Below are 19,829 nucleotides of genomic sequence, written 5' to 3' on the forward strand. Positions count from 1 at the left end.
TTAAGCTTAAAATTCCTATTTGCTTTGCCAACGTTAAACTACAAAACCAAACTAGAAGTCAGTCAGTGTCAGTGATTTTATAAATTTCACTTTTTAAACTATGAAGATTATTTGGTTCCATCAAACCTGTGAATTCAAAAAAAGATTCTTTTTTTTTTTAAAGTTTAGCCATTTTGACCCATTTTGGCCCCGCCCCTCTGGCCCCTGGGGGTCGGCCAGGACCAATATGGATATGATGTTTAAATGCTTTCTCAGGTTAATGATTTGCTAATAATTTAACCCAGTTTGACTAATTTCCTATGAAAACAAAGCATATAATTCACAATTTTGGCCTTATATCTTAGAAGGTTTGTGCAAAATTTCATTGAAATTGCTTCAGCAGTTTTTGAGAAGAAGTCGAAAATGTAAATTGTTTACGAACACACGACGGACGACGCACGACGCACGACGTACGACGACGGACAAAAGGCGATTAGAATAGGTCACTTGAGACTTCGTCTCAGGTGACCTAAAATGGACAGACAATGTTAGCTTACCATGTAGGTAGGGCGAAGTAATTGTATTTGTTACATGGTGTTGTAAAAGGCGACTAAAGGTATCTCTTTCTACTTCCTAATGTTTCTTTTACACACCATTGTGTTTGTAACATTGGGAGGTCGCTCCTGTGAGGAAAGCTCACGTTTATAATCCCTAATCTAAACATACTATATTATAGTGGTTTTCTGATAAGAGCTCAGTACGAGGGGCGGGGCGACAGGTTTACCCATTGTTAGTGTAATGTGGATGAGTGTGCTGTGTTGTTTGGAGTCTTCAACAATATATTTCAGTGTGATAACACTATGAAATAGACAAAAAGTTTCCAATAAACATACACACTTTATATTTAACCATTCAAATACCACATTTTGATTAATATTATATCATCAATGTGAAGCTATGTGTTATTATGGTTATGTATGTGTCAGTTATCAACAGTCAGTTTTAGGACTTCGATCCATTCGTAATATTTACAATAACAAGGTGTCAGTCGGAGTTTGATTGCTTGCTTGTTTGATTACATTAACATCCCTTTAACAGCCATGGTCATTTGAGGTCATTATGAATGCAATATGTTGCGTGTATCAAGTGCGTTGTGTATGTCTGGGAGGCTGCGGTATATGCGTCATCTTGTAATAGTGGAACTCTTGCCCCTTTTATAATGTTATATCGCCGAAGCATACCACCAAAGAAAATAAACACACTCCACCCAGTCACATTATAATGACAACAAGCAAACCAGTCGTTCCATTCCCTTTAAGCTGAGCGCTACGCAGAAGCAGAAACTACCACTTTTATACACTATGGTGTATCTCAGCCAGAGGACAGATCATATCACAGAGCCTTCATCATATGGGCGAGATGGTCCTAATTATATGTACAGACGTTCAGTGTTGCTTTAACAAAGTCATAACGTAAGTCAAGTGAGTTCTATAAAGCAGACACGTTTAGAGAATTTTAGATACAGTTAGAATTAAATTAGCGTCCGCACTTTGGACTATAGCCAATGTTTTTTTTTTTAAATACAACCTTATGTTTTTCTGTACCAACACGCCAGACCACATGTGACTGGCGGTCGTCCAGACAAGCCAGATTACGTCAGTAACTGAACGCTTTTTAATTAAGATTAATTAAGGTTAATTTCGTAACGGATACAACACATATAATCAACCGTACCATTATTACAATTAGAAATGTAAACGTATGCATTTAGCTCTAATACGTGTGTTTGACAGCGAAACAGTTCAAACTTTGGAATGAAGTTATTTTGTTATGTCTTTAGGAAACCGTTGGCAGTGTCACATTCGCTCCTTGCCTCCTATGCTAAGACGTATTCTAACCCACCAGACAGAGATGCATGCACTTTCGATGAGGGTAAAATTTCTGGCTAACCCAAGGCATTCTGCACGCGTAGAACATATTCGCGTGATACTCCGGAAGCTGTAAAACGTCATATAGAAATAACATTACACTGTACAGTAAAAAAGGTTTTGATACAATATATCTTATATTTCTTGAACTTTAAATAATTTCAAAATGATAAAAAAACCTTGTTTGTCACAGTGAAACGAGTTTTGACAAAGTTAAACAAATCCCCAATTCGATACAGTTCAGTTTGACTTTTTTTTATCTTTTTGAAATCGCGTATTTGTCGTTTTTCTTTTCTTTCTGTTTTGAAAATTACTGGAACAGAAAAGGATCATTCCCTACCTAAAGGGTAGGACAGAACATTTCTACCCTCGGCAAGCCTCGGGTTAGACTGTCATGAATCTCCTCCTCGGGCAGAATTTCTCTGTGATGTTTTTTTTCTGTTGCGTATGAGGTAAGAGTGTGTGAGGGTGTAAAAGGGTGTGTAAGTGTGTGTGCATATGTTAGGGTGTCTTTGTAATATGTATGTAGTATGTATGTACGTAGTGTATGTAAGTATGCTTGTATGTGTATCTATGTAAGTATGTATGTTTATAAGGAAATATGCAACTACTATATATATGATTTACGTTATATGTGTGTATGTATAAATCTATGTAATATATGTATAAATGTATGTATGTACTACATATGTATGCAATTACTATACATGTATACTGTATATGGTATGTCTGAGTGAATGTGTATGTGCCTTTATTATGTTATGTATTATCAAATGTCTTGAAAAAAAAAAAAAAAAAACACCATGAAGACAGAGTGTTAACATAGACTACACAAGGAATAATTTGTTTGGTGTTGTAAATTAATCTGAGGTAAGTTTATTTATGTTTTCTTATGTTATTGTTGTTTTTAAGACACCTTTATTTTTTCTTTCGGAAAGGTAGTGGGCCTTTAATTTAATTTGTTAAAATCAAACGACATTTGTGATTTGTGAATTATTTTGAACTACATTTATATTTAATTAGTTCGTTTTTAAAAATATTAAGATTTAAGATAAAAAGATTTTCGTTGGGAGAATGGAAAAAATATTTACAATAACCATATACACTACCTTCTTCATCCACAACATGTAATGATTGTGATTATTGCACATTGAACTAGTACCTACATCTAGTGTAGGTCATTACACTACATTATCTATTGGTATGATAATTAGCTGATTAAAACCAAATCATTAAACACGCTTTCACTGTACAGTTGATTAAAGTAATGTTTATACAGCGTGCACAGAATAACACGATTTTTAAAGTCCGAGTTAAAGATATCATTCACTTGAAGTTGATTAAAGCAATACCCCTAGTACCCCACATATACATAATAATACTATGCATTACTATCGCCATATTACTAGATAAATCCCTCAACAACTGGATACAATTGACATGGAGCAACCGGAATGGAGATTTTAAAAACTGCGACTTGTATACACTGTTGATTGATCAGTTTGGACCTTGTCTTTAGGCACCTGACCAGCACTAGTTTTATTGATTGGCTAATCTTTCTATTTGGTTCTACTACAGAGCCTCGCTTGTTATACTGTTTTAGTCCCATGAGCTCATGTTCAGTGTTAAAGGAATCATGATAAATACCCCAATCTGCCATGTTCTCCGTGGTCATCCATCCTACTAGTATATCTGGGCCATGGGGCTATCATCATAACCTTTGTAATTTGGTATGTTCACCTTGGCCACCGTGTGAATTCTCCCAAACCAACGAACATATCGTGAAAAAAGGTGATCCAATAGCCCATCTATGACCAATTCATCAAGGGATGTGATGAGGGGATGTGACCGTTTTCACCGTTTCCTTTTTGTATTTATGTATTGTATATGTATACCTTTGATATGCGGTGTGTAGTGTGTATGTACCTAGAGCCTACTTCACAAGGGCGAGCGCTCAACAGAATACCAAAAACGAGGTGGTGTCAATGGAGACGTTCGGAAGGTAGTTAGGAAGAAGATAAAAGATAAGATCCAAAACTTAGTCGCCTTTTACGATCATGCTATAGGGGCGTCGGGTACAATTCTACCTACCCTACCCGCATGACCATTACAAACGTTATTCAGTAACGTATTATTGCCCGAAATATTTATCAAGCATAACTTTAGATAAATACTAAATGATATGTTGGAACGCTAAGGATTTTGTTTAAACTTCAATTTAATCATATATGGTTGTCTTTGTCTCGTATAGAAAAAAACCCAACATTTTCTCAACTTAAACTTCTATCTATCTGCATATGGACAGTGCGTTGATTGGAAAAAATGAATTAAATAAAGACAGTTGTGCGGGTAAGATACGTATATCTACGGTGTTTATCGATGAGTTTATCAATGACCACAACCTCATTCTATTGGATATTGTAGTGGGCTTAACGAAACGCTATTGCTCCAGTTTCGGTTTCCCTCTGAAAATATTGTATCGGAGGTATAGAGGGTTTTAAAATGACGTTTGGAGTAGAAATGCTGGCTTATAAATTTATGTGGATTTCTATTAGATGTTATCATCAACTATGACTAGCCTTAAAGACACACGATATCAGTAAGAAAAAGATCCTCAAGGTTAAAAGCAGTCTGTGCTGGTGTTCAAGACGTTATTTTATGTTTTAAATATTCTAAGATTTATATATATATAGCTGAGCTGTTTCTGATGGCGCCGGTCGGGTTGATGATGGGGAAACGCCTTTCCAAGACGCGTCTGGAACTGTGCTACAACAGGCACTATTTTACAGACGGACTCACGAGTGGTCAATTATCTGTGTATTTCGTCATTTTTCAATGGACGAAGTCTGGACAGCTATTCATGGGCATTAAAACAAAATGAAATGGATGGCATGAACTAAATATTATAATTAATATGAAAAAATATAGACATGTAGTATATACCAGTATATGATTGTCATTAAATACCACCATGATAAAGCACATGAAACAGCTGTGGCTTGTCTTTTAAGTGTCTACTTGCTGATAAATGGTCTATTTCTCCGTCTTATTAATCACCATTGTGCTTAGCACCAGAAAAAAAGAACAACCTAGAGCATCGCCCTGGCAACAAGGGCAAGTGTCGAAATACAATTATGAACAACAGTAATCCTAATCAATCTACTTTTTGGTCCGTTTTAAGACGAAAGGCTATTAATAAAACATCTCGGATGGCCCGCACAGAGGTCACATGTAGAAAAAGGCGATACTGTATGTGTAAGATAGAATAATAACTTACGTTCTATAGCGCATTCGAAGTAACTATAAGACACATCTTAAGAGACAGTCACTTTACAAAAACCTGTATCTGACATACAATGTAGAAAAAAGAAGCCAATCGATGCGACGATCCATTGCATCTTCTGCTGTCCACATAACGTGATTTTGTTAAAGATTACTTTACGTTTTTTTCCCCTTCTCTGCTTTACTATGGTGAACATCGTGTTTAGGTCGCTCTTTCGTTTGTTTTTTAGTATCAGCCGCTCGTGGTTATCTTACAAAATAACAAAATTTAAGTTATACATTTTGATTTTTTTTCTTTGTAAATTCTGCTCCTCAAGACTTTCAGCTTACATATTTCCTTTGACAGGATATCAGTATGATTATTCGTATCAAATTGCCAATTGGTTCAGGGAAAATCAACAGCATGAGTTCAATACAAAAAATAAATGTCATGGTAAGTTTAACGGTCAAAGTCTTATCGGGACAATACACTAGTGCATTTTTATACCTTTGTTAATTAAAATAAAGTCGATTTACCATTTTGTTTCTGTGTCTACTAAAAACTGTTGTATGAGAGACAAATTCACATCCTCCGTCGCAAACCTCCCCCTAATCCCACAAACTTGCCAATGATTAAAATACTCAATATTAAACAACAAATGCTGACTGTCGATCATTTTCAAACAAATAGATATAGCTTTGAAATTTTTCAAACAAATAGATATAGCTTTGAAAATTGTGTAGGTAACTTAACTTGTTCCAATAAAATAAAACACATCCTCATTATATAAGGCTTATTACCATAAAGTATCATTGAAATTCTTAAAGTAGTTGAAGAGGATTAGTTATTTATTCATTTTGCAACACAGGATCGTAAAATGATGAAGGTATTTTTCGTCCAATATTGATTATGCAAATCTACATTGTATAAGAATTGCTGTTGTTGAAACAAGTTTCGTTGAAATCTTCCAGTTTTTTATGAGGAGTAGTAGGTCAAACGTGATATCTACAGACGGACAATCTGAATTCAGTATACTTCATTGGCAATTTCGCTACGGGGTGTATAATTCTGAAATATACCGCAGCCTCCCTTAATATTCACCACACACGCTACATATTGTACACAGGGGAGACCGTCGTGAAACTACCTTAGCTGTTAATGTGACGATAAGCCAACAAAGCTGCTGCTTTACACGCGAAAAATGACGACCATATTTTGAAATGTCGTATTGTCTCTTGTTATCGGATTATTATACGTTTCTTTAAACTTTCTGTCAAGTGTTCAGCGTTCAATTCTTTACCATGTAAGGGAATATAACAGTGCTAGTGTTGTTTTAATTATTATGCATTTTGCATTATCACAGTTGGGTAACTTACTCATCCAATGGGAGTACGATTGGGCCGGGTACGGGATGCTGTAGTGTGGTAGCAATATAAAGTAAAAAGTCGATCTCATTTTGGCATACGTAGAATAGACATATGGACAATAGTATGGCTATAATTATAGGCCCACATTAACTTTTCAAAGCGAACGGAATTCTTCTCGATAATTGAAAATATAATATGGAATTGTTCACAATGGAATGGATGGCACCCATGGCAATTTTTCGTGTAGCTTTTAAACATTGTATACTTTTATATTGATAAACTTTGGATTTCTTTATATAAGGTATAATAAAACACGTTTATAATGAACACGGTTGAAAGTCATTGATATAGCTTTGTAATGCGTATTCCCCGTCAAGGTTCCTAAAACCTGTCTGTAATATGTGCTTGTAACGAAGTGATTTCGTTGGTCCCTTGAGATTCGTTACAACCGTGTTTTACATTATATATTTGTGACAAATAAACATAGAACAATCTTAATTAATCTTTTGTTTCATTTCAAAATTTAATTATGACAACTATTGATTAATGTTTTCCAGACAATTTCAGCCAAATTTCAATACTAGAATAACTTATTTTGAAATACTTAGAGACTAAAGTAAAGCTCGATTCATAGATATTTCTGGTTTTCCTTAACCATTCTAATATGAAAGATGCATCCTTGATATGGGGATGTCTTTAGTCTCACCGACAAGTTGCCAATAAGAAGGGTTTCAAGATTTATACAGCTGTAGATAAATTGCAGAAGACATTCTTCCTGCGTGAACCATTCAAATGTAATCTAAACACCGGCAACGCCGGTATTAGTAATGTTTTACTAGCAGTGACTGACATTCACACAACACATTCACGCTAACATAACATTTTTATATGGTCGAGGGAGATTTTATTTCAGCGAAAACTTAACAAATAACTGTAGCTAATGTCACGAGATTGCTCATTTTAAAGTATGGGTTCACATACAAGTGGTATCACGTTAAAAACACCTTTGGAAAGGACGAAATGCAATTATCTATACAAATTAATTTAATCAAAAGAAGGAAAATCATTTGTATCGTTTTATATGAGTATGTATTTGATTAACGTTGTTCAGCACATATAGCATGACATGCTGGTGTTACATTATATTGCCGTATACACTGAACAGCACCTATTGGATTGGTTAGTGTGTAATATTAACGCCCTATTTCAAAAGATCTAAGTATATCCAGGGAGGCATCCCCAGTATGCAATGTGCCAGTTGATGCAGATGTTTATATCTACATATGTTTTGAAGGCAACGCTAATTACGCTGTGTGTATGTCTACATATGTTTTAAAGGCTACGCTATTTGCGCTGTACGTTTATCTTCATATGTTTTAAAGGCTAAGCTATTTACGCTGTGTGTATGTCTACATATGTTCTAAAGGCTACGCTATTTGCGCTGTGTGTATGTCTACATGCATTTTGAAGTCTACATATTTTTTGAAGGCTACGCTATTTGCGCTGTGTGAAATGTCTACATACGTTTTGAAGGCTACGCTGTTTGCGCTGTACGTATACCTTCATATGTTTTAAATGCTAAGCTATTTGCGCTGTGTGCATGTCTACATACGTTTTGAAGGCTACGCTAATTGCGCTGTGTGTATATCTACATACGTTTTTAAGGCTACGCTATTTGCGCTGTGTGTATTTCTACATATGTTTTAAAGGCTACGCTATTTGCGCTGTACGTATATCTTCATATGTTTTAAAGGCTAAGCTATTTACGCTGTGGGTATGTCTACATATGTTTTAAAGGCTACGCTATTTGCGCTGTGTGTATGTCTACATACGTTTTGAAGTCTACATATTTTTGAAGGCTACGCTATTTGCGCTGTGTGTATGTCTACATACGTTTTTAAGGCTACGCTGTTTGCACTGTACGTATACCTTCATATGTCTTAAAGGCTAAGCTATTTGCGCTGTGTGCATATCTACATATGTTTTAAAGACTACGTTATTTACGCTGTGTGTATTTCTACATATGCTTTAAAGGCTACGCTATTTACGCTGTGTGTATTTCTACATACGTTTTAAAGGCTACTGTACGTATATCTCCATATGTTTTAAAGGCTAAGCTACTCGCGCTGTGTGTATGTTTACATATGTTTTAAAGGCTACGCTATTTACACTGTGTGTATTTCTACATACGTTTTGAAGGCTACGCTATTTATCTTCGTGTATGTCTACATACGTTTTGAAGGCTAAGCCTTTTGCGCTCTGTGTATGTCTATATATGTTTTAAAGGCTACGCTATTTCGGCTGTGTCTGCTTGTAGATGTGCAATTTCTCGTCTTTATACATGTATTGTTACTATAATGGACACACACCATTCCACCATTGTTATCTTAGGATTGTTAGAAACTGTCCTCGCCGAGCAAAACGCTATGCTCAATGTTACAGTGAGTCAGTGTCAATGAAGTCGTTATGAGAAAAGAAGTATGTAGATATGAGCTACCTTTTTACGTTACAATACAGCGTTCGTGAGTGCCTGGTAATTTATTACTTCATGGGCGACCTTTTTGCTTTACAAAACATCGTAAGTGGATAACTGGTAATTTGTTATTGAATGAGCGACTTTTTCACGTTACAAAACAGTGTTAGTGAGTGCCTGGTAATTATATTATTGTATGAGCGACCTTTATACATTACAATGTGCCTGGTAATTTGTTATTGCATGAGCGACTTTTTCACGTTACAAAACAGTGTTAGTGAGTGCCTGGTAATTATTTTATTGTATGAGCGACCTTTATACATTACAATGTGCCTGGTAATTTGTTATTGTATGAGCGACTTTTTCACGTTACAAAACAGTGTTAGTGAGTGCCTGGTAATTATTTTATTGTATGAGCGACCTTTTTACGTTACAATGTGCCTGGTAATTTGTTATTGTATGAGCGACTTTTTTTACGTTACAAAACAGTGTTAGTGAGTGCCTGGTAATTATTTTATTGTATAAGCGACCTTTTTACGTTACAATGTGCCTGGTAATTTGTTATTGCATGAGCGACTTTTTCACGTTACAAAACAGTGTTAGTGAGTGCCTGGTAATTTGTTATTGCAAACGGTATTTTACATTCAACAAACAGTTGTGTTTGCAACATCTTTAAATAAGATGTGGAGTAAAATTGAGCCAATTTTATGCTATGGATTGAGAATGGATTATGAAAATGAGGCGGATTCTTATAACCGCAATATTTGGTTTCAACAGCAGCTGTATGACATTTAAAAAAAATCATAAATGAACCAGACTTATAATACAGGGAAAAGATTACTTTATGCACATAGATCAAATTATCGTTTTTTATTTTCACTGATCTCTCAGTTTTCAATCGATTTCTAAATCCCGCTGAGTGACTTTCTTATTGTGTTCCAATTTAATTATTTCTGATACCATACATTGTCCAAAAAATATCCCCCAAGTGTGAAAGTTCCGATCTACTGCCGTGAGGGATGTGTAAAGTGCTACCACAGACACGAGGGACACACGGTTCTCTATAAGCGGCCAGATCGACACAACTCCACCACACAATCTTTTTAATGTCCTCAGAAGACCATAAACATCTTTCTAGTTTAATGGTTTGCATTTTATCCCATTTAAAAAAAACCCTTTTTAATCTATTTTTGTTCTGTATTTTAAAGTTAATAATCTGGCCGTACAGGACCTTAGATATCGACGGACCGTCAAACATAACCAAACAATGCCATCCCTAAATGATAAATATGTATAGGTACCAGGACTCTGTTTAATAAAAATAAGAAAGACTTACAAAGTGCTGATCAGCCATGAATACCAACCAATTAGACTAAATAGAAAACAGCACATATAAGGAACCTATCATATAAGTAATAGACCATTGGATGTAGACGTCGTCTAATTAGAAAAAATGAAATGAGTTGAGTTAGGTCCGATAGTTTTATGAACATTGACATTGAACGAGAAACAATTTTGAGATTTATACATTGAACGGATGTAGATTTCGTGTAATTAGCAATATGAATGTTGTCAACATTATTGCCTGCCGGGACAACGGTTCCGGCCGACTGACAAATGGCTGCATTACTGAACTGGAAAATTTCCGTAACTAATGATGAATGTGATTGGTTTTAGTAAAGGTTTTATCCTGATGACGTTTTCCGTGATAGAAGAACGATACACGAGATCCAACTAAAATTACTCTCCGACTATAACTACAATATTTTGTTTCATTAGACGTATAAAGTCACTTAACAAAATACAACAAAATAGCCAAAACACCCAACACACAGATGTATGTGGCTTAGTGATCAAATTGTTCTTCAACTGTGGATAGCACGTTACAATGTAATAAAACAATCGGTCTTGCTGCTAGAAGTAAACAGCAGTAAAATATGAAAGAGATTAATATCATCGCAGCCGGGGAATTTGTTTCGTTTAAATACTGTCTTGCCTAAAGCGAATCCGCTGATGATTTCTATTATTTAGCCAAATCTATCATTATTTTAGTGTTATATGTTCAATGACCAAAATCATTTTTTTTACTATTTTGCTGAACATCAAATCAACAGCTAAGGACAGTCACCTTTGGGTATATGTTCTGAAAAAACTTGTTTCCATATAATTAAGTTTTTGTGTGTGTGTGTGTGTGTGTGTGGGGGGGGGCACTTACTTTGTTAATCTGTTTTTTTCTTCTCAATAATTATGTCCGACACGTTTCTCGTTAACTATTTAACGGAGTATCTGGACACTTGTCAAAAAGTTATAGGTCTAGAGGGGTTCATGCGACCCTTAATTTTCCAGTCCGTCAATCAATATGGCCGCCACTCCTTCTGAATGGTCAAAATGTACGACATTGATCGATTTCATTGAAAATTGGTATATAGGTTGTTTGGTGTCGTGTATTAGGTTTAATGTTTTAATAAAAGCCATGATCCTTTACGGATAACCTCCTATGTGTGCAATATGTTGCAGTGTGTGAATGTCTCACTGCAGCATATCACCGGAGACACCTAACGGACACAGCCCATTGTTATCATACAGACAACGGGAAAATCAGTCTTCAATCTCATTTATACTGAAACTATAAATGGTTTTTCTAGGCCAGGGGACATATCCAGAACATTCCTCACAGTGGCGAACACCCAAATCGAGAGGGTGGTACAAAGGTCGACGTCAGGAAGAAAAGAAAAGATTCTAAATTAAGTCGCCTCTGACGATCATGCAATAGGGACAGCTTTCGAAAACCTGCGTTAGTGTAATGAAATAGAGACGTTTCGGCGGACTTATGTAATGGCCACCCATTACAACTAGTACTTCTTAACCCACACTAGCAAAACTGGAAGTCTCTCAGACACATGGTCATATATAAAAGGATAAAATTCAAATACGTATACAGTTTTACATTAAACACTTTATGTACTTTATGACTACGAATACTTCTATCCACCAGCCGTCTGGAAAACCAGAGAAGGCAGTAATCGAAGAGATTTTTGGCCCGTCGATCGAGACATCAGTCGGATTCTGGCAGAGTTTGATCAAAAGTCAATGTGATTCATTGCTTGCATAGATTGTATGGAGATATACCGACGTTTAGACGTTTTACTATTAATAGTATAAAACCTTGTATACACTTTGGTAGCAGCCGCAATCAAAATCTGTCAATAGGTTGACCCATGGTCATATCCTGGTCACGTCTGTAGCCCGGTCACTCATTAGCCCCAAGCTTACAGACCAGGACTGTTGTACCTCACACATTGTTTAACTAAAGTTGTCTGTTTACAAATACTGGGGCAAATTGATTTCCTAATCACCACGCTCAATATTGAAGCGCGTGTCGCCTTACGGATCGTATCATATTTCACATCACAGTGTATGAACGCACTAGAATGTTATACAAGGCACTTACAAGGCAATGTTGCTCAAATCTTGTCTGTACAAATTAACCCCAAAAGACATGAATAATTCAGAGAACTGCTGAGAAGAATACATATTTTTTGCTTCAATATCTTATCTTATTGGCTTCTACATATTATAGTCTCGCTGTGAACAGAATTACAAAGCAATTTACTTAAATATACAAAGGAATTATGTTACACTTTCTAAGTTCAATAATGTGTTTAATGCATAAGACGAATAAACAAGATTTCATATACAAAAGACTGCAATAAAAATTTTCATATTTTGAATAAAAACAGCTGAACAAAAAATTATTGATAATTTTAGCAACGGTTTTCATTAAACATAAAATGCGGTCAAAGTGACGTTATCCATGACATGTTATATAGACTGAAAAGATACCAAGCCAGATGTTTTAAAAGCAATCATTTGATATGTGTATGAAGGACCTTATTTCATTTTGGATTAGGACTTCGCTTTACTTACAACTGATTTGTAACAAATACTTAAAATGTATTGTATTCCCCAAATGGCTATAATAAATCTGGTAGGTGAATAGTCTTTTTATCTCTTTATAATTTTGCTTTGAAACCCCCCCCCAAAAAAAACAACAAGTCCATTTGGAGCAAGTGCATTACAAAAACAAGAGGCCCATGGGCCTTAACGGTCATCTGACTCATGGCACAAAAAAAACCAAAGTCAATGTATAAAATATTGGTTAACGATTAATATAAACAATACAAGGAACTCCTTAGTTGAATATGTACGTTTCTGAAATAGGTAAATGTCATTTGTTGAACAAACTTGGTAGCCCTTCATCGATATATATTTGTAACCCATTCATGGATTAATATAAGGAGCAGTCAGATTTTAAAGCCAAATTTCAGCAAGCTCCCATTTTGGACGTCCGTCGTACTATCCCCATGGGTTTTACCTCGGTCCTTTATGAAATATATTTGTCCTTACCTAAGGTTCCCCCTTCTGAATCAATGAAAACCCCTATAGACCAATTTTCATTGAGATCGGAGACTGAAAACAGGAAGTGGGCCAGCAGCCATCTTGGAATACTAAAATCTCTACGAAAAGTTTGCATGTTGTTCGGCATCAAATGAAACCCTTATAGACCAATTTTCATTGAGATCGGAGACCGAAACCTGAAAACAGAAAGTGGGCCAGCGCCCATCTTGGAATATCAAAATCTTTACGAAAATGTTTGCATGTTGTTCGGCATCAAATAAAACCCCTATAGACCAATTTTCATTGAGATCGGACCGAAACCTGAAAACAGGAAGTGGGCCAGTGCCTATCTTGGAATATCAAAATCTTTGCGAAAATGCTAAAATTAAGAAAAAATGGCCTTTTGGGGCCCTACCCCTCAGCCCCTAGGGGTTGGACCAGACTCATTTATATAAAATATGAGTGTCCGTCCCCAATGATGTTTCACACCAAATATGGATGAAATGCATTCAAGGATGAAGGAGGAGTAGGATTTTAAAGCTTAAATTAAGAAAATTTTGCCCTTTTGGAGGCCCCACCCCTCAGCCCCTAGGAGTCGGACCAGGCTCATTTATATAAAATATGATTGTCCGTCCCCAATGATGTTTCACACCAAATATGGATGAAATGCATTCAAGGATGAAGGAAGAGTAGGATTTTAAAGCTAAAATTAAGAAAATTTGCCGTTTTGGGGCCCACCCCTCAGCCCCTAGGGGTCGGACCAGGCTCATTAATATAAAATATGATTGTCCTTGGCTAATGATGTTTCACACCAAATATGGATAAAATCCATCCAAGTATGAAGGAGGAGTAGGTTTTTGAAGCTAAAATTTAGAAAATTTGGCCTTTTGGGGCCCCACCCCTCAGCCCCTAGGGGTCGGACCAGACTCATTTATATAAAATATGATTGTCCTTGGCCAATGATGTTTCAATCAAAATTTGGTTGAAATCCACTTAGCGGTTAAGGAGGAGTAGCGTTTTAAAGGAAAAAGTTTACGCACGACGGACGGCGGACGACGACGGACGAATCACGATGACTATAGGCCCGAAGGGTCAGGATGACCTAAAAATGCAATCAAATTATTTTTTTATATTTATTTTTGTCGAGGGTCGAGGTTAAGACTTACCATATTCCGACGCGTGTTCCACATACAAGGACAGTCCACATAAGCCCGACTTCCAGTCAGATTTTAAAGCCAAATTTCAGCAAGCTCCCATTTTGGACGTCCGTCGTACTATCCCCATGGGTTTTACCTCGGTCCTTTATGAAATATATTTGTCCTTACCTAAGGTTCCCCCTTCTGAATCAATGAAAACCCCTATAGACCAATTTTCATTGAGATCGGAGACTGAAAACAGGAAGTGGGCCAGCAGCCATCTTGGAATACTAAAATCTCTACGAAAAGTTTGCATGTTGTTCGGCATCAAATGAAACCCTTATAGACCAATTTTCATTGAGATCGGAGACCGAAACCTGAAAACAGAAAGTGGGCCAGCGCCCATCTTGGAATATCAAAATCTTTACGAAAATGTTTGCATGTTGTTCGGCATCAAATAAAACCCCTATAGACCAATTTTCATTGAGATCGGAGACCGAAACCTGAAAACAGGAAGTGGGCCTGCCATCTTGGAAATCAAAAGGAAAAAGTGGGGCCTAGGGGTTGGACCAGCATTATATAAAATATGGTGTCCTATCAATTGGAATATCAAAATCTAAAATTTGCGAAAATGCCCAATAGTTTCACACAATAGAAAAATGCAATGGAAAAAATGTTTAAGCTAAATTTTGGGGCCCTACCCCTCAGCCCCTAGGGGTTGGACCAGACTCATTTATATAAAATATGAGTGTCCGTCCCCAATGATGTTTCACACCAAATATGGATGAAATGCATTCAAGGATGAAGGAGGAGTAGGATTTTAAAGCTTAAATTAAGAAAATTTTGCCCTTTTGGAGGCCCCACCCCTCAGCCCCTAGGAGTCGGACCAGGCTCATTTATATAAAATATGATTGTCCGTCCCCAATGATGTTTCACACCAAATATGGATGAAATGCATTCAAGGATGAAGGAAGAGTAGGATTTTAAAGCTAAAATTAAGAAAATTTGCCGTTTTGGGGCCCACCCCTCAGCCCCTAGGGGTCGGACCAGGCTCATTAATATAAAATATGATTGTCCTTGGCTAATGATGTTTCACACCAAATATGGATAAAATCCATCCAAGTATGAAGGAGGAGTAGGTTTTTGAAGCTAAAATTTAGAAAATTTGGCCTTTTGGGGCCCCACCCCTCAGCCCCTAGGGGTCGGACCAGACTCATTTATATAAAATATGATTGTCCTTGGCCAATGATGTTTCAATCAAAATTTAGTTGAAATCCACTTAGCGGTTAAGGAGGAGTAGCGTTTTAAAGGAAAAAGTTTACGCACGACGGACGGCGGACGACGACGGACGAATCACGATGACTATAGGCCCGAAGGGTCAGGATGACCTAAAAATGCAATCAAATTATTGTTTTATATTTATTTTTGTCGAGGGTCGAGGTTAAGACTTACCATATTCCGACGCGTGTTCCACATACACCGGACAGTCCACATAAGCCCGACTTCCTGCTAGAGTATCGTCAAAACATCCAAATCCATCCCACGTTCTGGGACAGTGCCCAGGTTTTGGTGACGAAGAACCCATATCAATCTGACGTTGACAGCACTTAACTGCTTCGTCACAACACGTTTTCCACCATTTACATTTTTCTCTATCCATTGTTTCACAAATAATGTTCATGGACGAGGCGTTATTCGTGTCAGGAATGATAAGGGTTCCTGGTTCGAGTCCGGAGTTCGGTCCGGCTAGGAATGCGAATCCTTCAGGTTCTGAAATAGGTACTTTGAAGAACTTTGCGTCCATTTTCATGATATAGTTATAGCAAAGAGTACATGATAACAATTTAAACACATCCAAAGAGTGGTTTCCGCTAGTCTCGCGACAAAACATGCTGATGGAAGAGAGGAATTCAACAAAAGGATGGTCTTTGGGCGATCTATGGATCCTGGGGGTTGATAGGTGCTTGTGTTCTGTCAATGACAGCAGGGCTGTATCTGTAACACAGAATACTAAACATGTCAAACACTTGTCGTGGAATACAGACCTTTAGCGCCTATTGCGATAATGGCATTGACTATGACGAATTGGAGTCAAGGACTGTTAAATATATTTTTGCTATTAAAACATTCAATTACAGTACACAGGTTGACAATCTGGGTCGGTTATCATCATAATAGAGAGTGTACCGATATTCATTGATAAATGACATTTAACAACAAATATTGTCTCCATTATTTTTCCTTTGAGTACAGCAAACATAACTTCGGTCACTTTGCTCCATGTTACGAAACTGAGATGACATAAAGTTTGTTACATTATAGAACAGGTGAATGGTGAACGTGATGATATACCACTTAAATATGTGTTTCAGACGCTGGCAGATATTGATGTTAACATATACTCTTGTTTGCAGTATCCTAATGACCAATTATTACTTCTGCCGTGATTGCTGCACCAGTGATTTATCTTCAGCCACAGATGTGTGTACTGTCTGCATAGGCAAATCAGCTGCAACACGCACAGATTGACTTCTCTCTCATACAAACGTTTTAGAATCAACAAAACTTTAGATATTTGACAATTATTGCCCCTTACCAGAGGTCACCTACCCTACCCGGGGGTACAGTGGCCGATACTTATTCATATCTGTTTTACGCTGCGTTTCGTCCGACCACCGAGAGTAAGTATGGAATGATTTTCAATGTTTTTTGTCACTTTTTACGGTAATCAATTCCTCAGATGAAAACGTAGCCATCGAACCGCACATGACACACTGAAGAGCTAATTACAAGGATTTCCTGTTACTGGTGTTTGTTCTAACGGAGTCCCTAAAAAAATCTTGAATGATGTAAAGACATTGATATAATGTATCTCTCTTGCTTTTATCTAATAAGGTTCTACCGACAAGGACGAACATTGATATCGAACAGTTCCAAGTATAAAGGACATAGCACGTGCGGTTTCCACGTAAAGATAGACGTGTCAACAGATATCGGATGTATAAAAAGTCGCGAACATCTTTTGAGATTTTTCTGTGTTAATTTGATGTGTTAAACGCCTTTTTAACAAACAGGCAAATGGCCGTCTTTGTTGGATGTAATGTTTTAGAACAATGTGACCGGGTATGCTTAATGAGAGGCCGTCCTTAAATGATCATGGCTGTTAACGAGACATTTATTTAATCAAATAAAGAAACGATCTTGTGAGCCTTAGTATATGTATACATCAATGATGTCAGAAGCTAACGGTGATTCCAATAAAAATCTTCATATAACAAGAAAAAGAGAAAGAAAGAAAATAATCGAAACCAAAATGTCACCATTACCGATAAGAACACGTCGTGAACAAATACTCGTGATTCACGGGGTATTGATATGGGTACGGCGGCATATGTCTCCCATCGACATACGATAGAGCTGTGGCCATTAAATCAGGGAATACCCGCTATATATCACAAAAGTGTAGCGAGATGTCAGTAACATCTCGACATGTAATCAATCCCAAGTCTTTTGAAAAAGAGGATTATATTGGCATGTATGTATCTAATTTAAGGTAGCATTTTACAATTGTACTATAAGATAAAACTCGATAGAATTAATCTTGTCTTTTTTTTTGAAAATACAATATCATCCTTAAATCGATATATTGTATCATGGTTTCGCCATTACTTAATCGTATTCATCGGTTTTTCTCTTTCTCGTTTTTCATTCATAAAGGAAAATATCTATGTTAGCATCGGAGTCATTCTGATACTGTTGTGCGATGTTTATGGCCACGGCAATATGGAATATAAAAGGCGCATGTCGTTTCATAACTTATCAAACTGACTGTGAGACATTACTCCGCGGGGAACAGATCTTGGTTAGGTAGTACCGGTATTACTTGCTTAGCTAAAACCGTATTGTACCAGTTGCATCATACATACAGATCCCGTGAAACTGCTCTTCATTGATAACGGTATCATTCATGACTGTTCACAGTGAAGTTACTATTAATTTTACAGCACTATCGTAACAAATGTAACGATACTGTTTCTACAGCTCTATATATTTAATGCTCTCCTACCAAATTCTATGAAAGTGGTAGTTTTTGCTCCTGCTTAGCGCTCAGCATATAGGGAAACGGGCGACTGGTTCGCCCGTTGTCAGTTTAATGTGACCGAGTAAGTTGTGCTGCTTGGTGTCTTCGGCTGCATGTTTCAGTGATATAGCACTATAAAAAAGGCAACAGTTTCACTATACGAAGACATAATACGAATATACCACAGTCTCCCAAACCATGCATCTCGCACTTCACACACACAGGACACCACATACACGAGAGGTCGTTAAATGACCCTGACTGTAAAATAGGTTGTACACCTATCAAACCTAAACAACCTAAGTCAGCTGTCCCTAAAACTGTTACGTTTGGAGTTTTTTTTCCATTAAGCAATAAAGAGTTATGCATTCCTAAGGAAGACCGAACGAAATAATTAATTTTTCACAACAGATTCCGGTTTCGCTAAAATACAAAAATACCTCAACAAAAAAGTTCAAGAATTTCAAAATAGATTTTAGTACGTGTAAGTCTAGTTAAACCGGTAAAGTCAAAAGCCACGTGATATAATATATGTATTCACTAAAATCAAAGTGAGCTGCAGTATGTCACCGTTTACGTTCTGCTCCAACACAACCAGTTGCTAGTTAAACAAAGCTATAAATGTAATATGGATTATAAAAATGGAAAATTTCGGTGACACAATTGAATGACAATTAATCCAGACATTTTATAAATGCTCATTCTAAACTCATGACCGTTTAACCAATAAGTATATTTTAATATATGATTTTCAATTTACACTTCGTCTGTGACTAGCTTTAATTAGGAACTAAGATTCTCGTCTGTACCATTTGCCTAAATATAAATGTATCGGGTATCGATAAATGCAAGTTAAATGTAAATCATTATTCACGTGTAAAATTAAATTTGATAATCGATATCTAAAAGAAATTGTTGATGTACTACTCACAGCTAAAGAAACCTTCTCCTGTATCAGCAACCGTATCCGTGACAACACCATAACCAAATGGTAATGAAAACGAGGCGCTGATTAATATACTCCGATACCTTGCGGCGATATAAATCATGATCTGCAATAATTTACATCGCACTGCTGGCTCGTATACATTTTTGTGTATATTGATAGAATAAACCACTTAGCTCATATGCTACACTGCATTAGGACTGTTTATTATATAAGCTAATAAAAACAGCCGTTGGCATTGTCCCCAACGCCTACTATA

The 19,829-nt window shown here is 36.7% G+C and overlaps 1 protein-coding gene across 3 annotated transcripts in view; it reads right to left on the reverse strand.

Annotated features, from left to right (window-relative positions):
* LOC138315077 (calcitonin gene-related peptide type 1 receptor-like) overlaps nucleotides 1-19,829 on the reverse strand; it is a 77,981-nt gene that overhangs the window by 24,963 nt on the left and 33,189 nt on the right. For 2 of the 3 annotated variants that reach the window (XM_069255812.1, XM_069255811.1), the window contains one exon: nucleotides 15,996-16,538. In XM_069255812.1, coding sequence (XP_069111913.1) covers nucleotides 15,996-16,434 — 439 coding nt within the window. In that variant the 5' untranslated portion in view covers nucleotides 16,435-16,538. Of the gene's footprint in view, nucleotides 1-15,995; nucleotides 16,539-19,555; nucleotides 19,703-19,829 lie in introns of those variants that run through there. The other variant, XM_069255810.1, reaches the window with a different exon arrangement.

The sequence above is a fragment of the Argopecten irradians genome, chromosome 2, assembly GCF_041381155.1.
Source record: "Argopecten irradians isolate NY chromosome 2, Ai_NY, whole genome shotgun sequence".
NCBI lineage: Eukaryota > Metazoa > Mollusca > Bivalvia > Pectinida > Pectinidae > Argopecten > Argopecten irradians.